Source organism: Diachasma alloeum, unplaced genomic scaffold (assembly GCF_001412515.2).
Source record: "Diachasma alloeum isolate Michigan unplaced genomic scaffold, Dall2.0 Dall_scaffold_00315, whole genome shotgun sequence".
In the NCBI taxonomy this organism is placed as follows: domain Eukaryota; kingdom Metazoa; phylum Arthropoda; class Insecta; order Hymenoptera; family Braconidae; genus Diachasma; species Diachasma alloeum.
In genome coordinates this window covers 189627-195999 of record NW_021680454.1, presented here as the reverse complement: position 1 = coordinate 195999, position 6373 = coordinate 189627, and the positions used below count along the sequence as shown (strand labels likewise).

Below are 6373 nucleotides of genomic sequence, written 5' to 3'. Positions count from 1 at the left end.
GGGGGGGGGGTGAAATAACGTTAGTCACACAGTTGAAAAGCAGAGTTGTGACAACATTGTCCTATGGGGTCTAGGAGTCTCCCCTGGTTCAAAACCATCTTTAGAGGCATCGGCACGCCATTTCTCGAGCCGCTTTTTCATTTGAACCCAAAAAAACATTCATATCTTGGTTCGAAAAAGTGAGGTGGATGTTCCGCCATTTTAGAAGCCCATTGCCGGAGAGGGGTGTTCAAGCAAATGGCGGTGCTCACAACTGACGATCACCTCGCATTCTCGAACATTTCAGAGAATTATGCATCATTTCGCGATTGCATTCACATCAAATGAATAGTGATTTAATAATAAATAAATATTTCCTTGATCCAAATAAAAAAAATCCGTAACGTCTATTAATCTCTCATTTGGAATGATCGAATCCTTTAGTTCGCGGAATTAAAGAATTTTCAAACCGAAATGAACGGGAAAAATTAAAAATGATGAATTCTTCTTCAAACACGTCATTTCTGTTAACGTAAAATACAATATCATATTTTTTTATTCTCATCCGTGCAATTTATCAATTTTACTTAATCTTTTCATCGAATTCCCGTTGAATCATCTCCTCCTCGGGGCTTTCGGCTCGACACGGATAAGACCCCAGAGTTTTTGCCAGATTAATGAACTCCTGTCGATGGAGGATACAGTGGGCACCTTTAATACCTCCAGCGATTGTCGAGAGAAGTATAAACGATTTGTTGATGAAACCTTTGACAGTCTCGTACGTTGTAAAAAGTTCGATTATCTGCGACAGAGTATTTGCGTAAACAAAACATATGACGAAAACAGTGTAGGCTGGGTATAATTTTTTCCTCCATGCGGGCCACCAGTCTTGGGGTACCCACACACCCCAGACCCGCAGGAGGGCAATGCTGTACGGTAGCATTTAGAGAGTATGAAGTAGTGGAGTCGATGCCTGAGAATGATGTTCATGGGAGAGCCAACGACAGACTGAGGCGAAAATCACGGAAATAATATCACTCGTATGAATAAATTATCATTTGAAATTGTCGCATGTTCCGACGATTCGTGCTTCAATAATTTAATATGGAGAGTTTGGAAAAGACGGATATTTGAATTTCCACGTTGCTTGAATCGAATAGGCGACAGATGGCTGTTTATTTATGAATGATGGTTGATATTTTTTTATGGAAAAGAGAATTCAGGGGAGTTTCTGGTGCTGAGGGCAACGCACTCTTATTTTGATTGCGAACGCCGTGATCTTGGGATTTTGTATGAGGTCTTTACAGTGAAACGGCGCTTTTGCTTTTCAATTTCATCGAGCGAGTGTTCCATTTCACCGTATGGACCTTGTATTATATTTTCACGATTGCATTTTTTTAGAGAAATAAAATGTGCGTCGAGTGCCGCTCGAGAAATGATACCTTTGAACAAGGAGACTCTTTATTTAGAATTTTTTCCATTCATTTTAAGAATATTTCTGTTGGAAATTAATGAACGACTCATATTCAATTCAAATTAAGCGTTATTACGTGATAATAAATTATTTATTTGCGTTAAAGAACTATTCCTTGATTTTTTTGTCTGTTTGTTTTATGCGAGTGTAAACGTAAATAAAAATCAAGTTTAAGTTTGGGAAATTATTCACAGAGAGAAAGGAGTTGGAGTTTTTTCAAATTGAAAAATTGGGGACTCAATTGCAAAAATTAGAGGACAAAATAACTAATATTTGGGATTTTTCTCTGATTTCATTTGATATTCGGATTTTCTATCCGTAGACTAGAAAATGCATGTTTCATTGCGAATAGAAATGAATAATTGAGTGTGGGAAGGGTTTCAATACGGAATAAGTTGAAAAAATCGTGCGGATAAAGAGTCTCTTGGATGATGATTTTTTAATGAGACGGGCAATGCGAAAAATAAAAGCGATTTTACGGCAGTCTTCCGTGGACCTTCAGAGGGTTAAGATGTGTTTAAAAGCTCTGAAGGAGAGAATACTTTGGTGGCCGATTTTTCTTGATATTGAAGTTTTTTTCTTCAACAAACACAAAATTTCATAGAATAACCTAGCGAATTCGATGGAAAATTCCACTGGAATTCTATTGAAAATTCTATTAGTTTTTGGACGATTTTGTTGAAGAACTCCGCAGCTCCTGTGTAAATTTTAAAAATTTTTTTTTTCACTCTATTTTTATTTTCTCTTTTCATTGGAAAAATCAAACGAAAAAACTTGAAATGTTGAAGCCCAGGAATTTATATAGCAAATTCAAGAAAAATCAAACGGAATTTCCCGCGAATTCGCTAGGTTTTTCCCCACCGCGTCCAAATCCGAGTGGTTTAACAAAGTTTTTGCTCAGACTGTACGACACGACAGCTTCACGAATTTTTTTGCTTTCGCACCACAGAGGACGGTAAGAGTAATATTATAGTACTACTACATTGCCACACTCTTCACTTTCCCGCCAGAAGATGATCGTCCCTATAAACAGGTTAGCTCTCCAATGAATCTAAAAATAATTGGGGTAAAACGGACGAATTAATTGTTTTTTTCAATTCCACAACCTATTGAATTGTTTGCGAAACGGAATAATTTTTTTTGTGGTTTAAGTGAAGTAAAAAAAGCATTTTTTGCACGCTTCATGCGCAAAGAGCTGCCTTTTTCTAACCAGTATCATAAAATATCGTACGATATATACGAAAAATTGTACTTTCTGATGAGTGGGATTACAGGTCGAGCCAAAAGCGAGGCTTTACATTCGTCAACAACTACTTTTTTTCACATGTATCGTAAAGTATTATATTCTACCAAGAATTAAAAAAATCGAGAGGCCATTTTACCCCACGTTTTCTCAATTAATTAAAGGACTGAAAAGTCAATCAAATTTTAAATCTCCCAAAATAATATCATGTGACGATCCCAATCATGCTGCTGTTTGATTTTTAGTTCCATTATTGAAGTTCATAAATTTTTTATTAATTAAAAAATTATTGGAGTGGAGAGTGTGCAGTTATGTATTTTGCATAAAACACTCAGAGAAATGGAGCATTCAAATCAAATTAAATTCTTTAATGGAAATATTTATATATTTCTCTACAACTCTTTGTTAATTTTGTCTGATAATTTTCTCTTCTCCATCGTAACAAAAATAACTATTCCCACACTATCCACAGAACCCACGGTAAGTGGACGCAATACGTAATAGTCGAGTTGCAAGGGGACCTGGAGGCTGCCTCCTCAGACCCAGAGAGTGGCCAGTTTCTCGGTGACCTTCACTACAACGAGGCTGGTATCCCCATAATGATCCTGGGGATGCACGTACTCCAGGGAAAAGAGACAATCCTGGCAAAACCAATGGCTCTGTTCGAACGAAATAAAAATGAGGGTGAAGAGGTGGAGTATCTAGTCAAGGGGATAATCACGAAGAAGGTGATGTTTCGAGGAAGGCCGAAGCCCATCGTCACAGATGTTCCCCTAACCAGATAAATATTCTCAACTCAATACTTTTCACGTACACAAAATGAGTCGTTTTTCATCCAAAATAACTCAAGATCCACGGAGCGAAATTCATCATTGTTTCTCTCATCTTGGAGCGATTTTTTTGGGCTTCACAATGAGACTCGATTCAATCAAATTGCACCATTTGGTCAGGAGATGTTGATGATTTTAGAAGGTTCACTTTTTACGACATCAAGGGAGGAAAGGGTTTTTTTTCATTTCAAGAGGGAAGGGTGGATTTAAGAGTTATTTTATTACAAATGAATTATTTTAATACAAATTAGCGTAAGTTAATCCTTCATCTCGCCCTCCTCGTCCTCCTCCTCGACTCCTCTTATGTACATGACGTTGTTACACCGAATTAAAACCTCCCCGAGGTTTCCTGTGCACACCCCATCGACGTGTTCCTCGGTGTTGGCTAGTTGGAGGTTCATGTAGCCATCGACAGAGACTAGATAGCCTTTGTACTCGTGTCCCCACTTGAGTTTAACCATCACTGGCTTTCCGGTGAGACCATTGAGGAATGGTTTGGGATTTATGGGCATTGTCGCTGCCATTGTTGATGATTAGTGGTTTCCTGAAAATACAGTTGCGATGGTGAGAGGAAACATCGGGGTGAATTTTATAAATTAAACATGTCAAATGAGTAATTAGAATTGCAGTGTACAAAAATATTTTGTCATGCTCGAAATTATCAATAAATTAGGCTTCTAGGCCTGCATTTGAATCGAAATGTTGGCATTTTTAGTGATCATTTAATTCAATTTAATTTTCAATAAATGGGACCGCAAGAACGAATATAACCTCTTCTTTAAACGTGTAAACAACGGTTGAGGTTAGAATATTTCACCGGAAAACGTTTTCAAATATACTTTACAATTATGACGTTTGAAAATTATTCGCTCGCTCGACGTGGATTTCTCATTTATTCATCTTTGAAATTAATGATAAATACTCAAAGTTGACTTACTTGGAGGTGTAAAAATGAGTAAAATATACGTTTTATTTATTGTTTAAGCGGTTGAGCGTCAGTGGGGGCGGGGGGGGGGGCGTTTGTACAATTTCAGTCAAAGAGGATAGACTAAAGTAGAGGCTCAGATCTCGGGGTTCAGGCGACCCCCAGCCGAAAATAGTATCACCCCAATGGAGGGATGGCGCCACGGTCGAATCTGACGGCTGGGTGAGCTGCCTGTGTCGATAACTTGGCAGTAGTAGTCCCGCTGTCACACGGATAGTTTCGGAGAGGAACTTATGCCCTCCTCGTCATCAACATGTTGTTAATGTTTTTCAGGTGATTCATTTGAATTAAATTCCCCATCAATCGATCCCCGTTGCATCCCTTAAACTCTGTAACAAAAAATACAAACTAGGACAACAGTCATGGGCCAGTGAGAAAAATAATTTTCTTCTCGGCGCACAGTGACTTTTCACCATTCGCCCGCGAATTAAAAATTTCGTTTTTCGCGAATATCTCGGAAACTATGAGAGCTAGAGCCTTAAAACCTATTCCATTCGATTNGTTACACCCTATACACGACAAATTAAATTAATTTTTTTTACGATTTCGTTTTTCGCGATTATCTCGGAAACTATGAGAGATAGAGCCTTAAAACCTATTCCATTCGATTCCTGAGGAAATTTGGGTTCCGTATAGGCAGATGGACGGCTCAGAATTGCGTTTTTCCACTTCCTACACCCTATACAAGATGAATTAAATTAATTTTTTTTGGCACTTTCGTTTTTCGCGATTATCTCGGAAACTATGAGAGATAGAGCCTTAAAACCTATTCCATTCGATTCCTGAGGAAATTTGGGTTCCGTATAGGCAGATGGACGGCTCAGAATTGCGTTTTTCCACTTCCTACACCCTATACAAGATGAATTAAATTAATTTTTTTTGGCACTTTCGTTTTTCGCGATTATCTCGGAAACTATGAGAGATAGAGCCTTAAAACCTATTCCATTCGATTCCTGAGGAAATTTGGGTTCCGTATAGGCAGATGGACGGCTCAGAATTGCGTTTTTCCACTTCCTACACCCTATACAAGATGAATTAAATTAATTTTTTTTGGCACTTTCGTTTTTCGCGATTATCTCGGAAACTATGAGAGATAGAGCCTTAAAACCTATTCCATTCGATTCCTGAGGAAATTTGGGTTCCGTATAGGCAGATGGACGGCTCAGAATTGCGTTTTTCCACTTCCTACACCCTATACAAGATGAATTAAATTAATTTTTTTTGGCACTTTCGTTTTTCGCGATTATCTCGGAAACTATGAGAGATAGAGCCTTAAAACCTATTCCATTCGATTCCTGAGGAAATTTGGGTTCCGTATAGGCAGATGGACGGCTCAGAATTGCGTTTTTCCACTTCCTACACCCTATACAAGATGAATTAAATTAATTTTTTTTGGCACTTTCGTTTTTCGCGATTATCTCGGAAACTATGAGAGATAGAGCCTTAAAACCTATTCCATTCGATTCCTGAGGAAATTTGGGTTCCGTATAGGCAGATGGACGGCTCAGAATTGCGTTTTTCCATTTCCTACACCCTATACAAGATAAATTAAATTAATTTTTTTTTGCGATTTCGTTTTTCGCGATTATCTCGGAAACTATGAGAGATAGAGCCTTAAAACCTATTCCATTCGATTCCTGAGAAAATTTGGGTTCCGTATAGGCAGATCGACGGCTCAGAATAGCGTTTTTCCACTTGTTACACCCCGTACAAGATAAATTGAATTAATTTTTTTTTGCGATTTCGTTTTTCGCGATTATCTCGGAAACTATGAGAGCTAGAGCCTTAAAACCTATTCCATTCGATTCCTGAGAAAATTTGGGTTCCGTATAGGCAGATCGACGGCTCAGAATAGCGTTTTT

At 38.1% G+C, this 6373-nt stretch overlaps 3 protein-coding genes across 3 annotated transcripts in view; 1 reads left to right on the top strand and 2 right to left on the bottom strand.

The window, feature by feature from the left end:
• LOC107040062 (odorant receptor Or1) overlaps window positions 1-955 on the bottom strand; it is a 3545-nt gene extending 2590 nt beyond the window's left edge. The window contains exon 1 of the mRNA XM_015259987.1: window positions 567-955. Coding sequence (XP_015115473.1) covers window positions 567-922 — 356 coding nt within the window. The 5' untranslated portion in view covers window positions 923-955. The remainder of the gene's footprint in view (window positions 1-566) is intronic.
• Window positions 956-2407: 1452 nt separating this feature from the next.
• LOC107040065 (chromosome transmission fidelity protein 8 homolog) lies at window positions 2408-4144 on the top strand. Its single transcript, XM_015259989.2, has 2 exons — window positions 2408-2486; window positions 3169-4144. Exons 1-2 carry the CDS (start codon window positions 2467-2469, stop codon window positions 3479-3481), a joined length of 333 nt encoding a protein of 110 aa, XP_015115475.1. The 5' UTR covers window positions 2408-2466; the 3' UTR covers window positions 3482-4144.
• Window positions 3728-4505, bottom strand: LOC107040066 (small nuclear ribonucleoprotein F). The gene is made up of 2 exons (XM_015259990.2): window positions 4464-4505; window positions 3728-4070 (listed from the first exon to the last, which is right to left on the bottom strand). Exon 2 carries the CDS (start codon window positions 4048-4050, stop codon window positions 3784-3786), a length of 267 nt encoding a protein of 88 aa, XP_015115476.1. The 5' UTR covers window positions 4051-4070; window positions 4464-4505; the 3' UTR covers window positions 3728-3783.
• Window positions 4506-6373: the final 1868 nt, after the last annotated feature.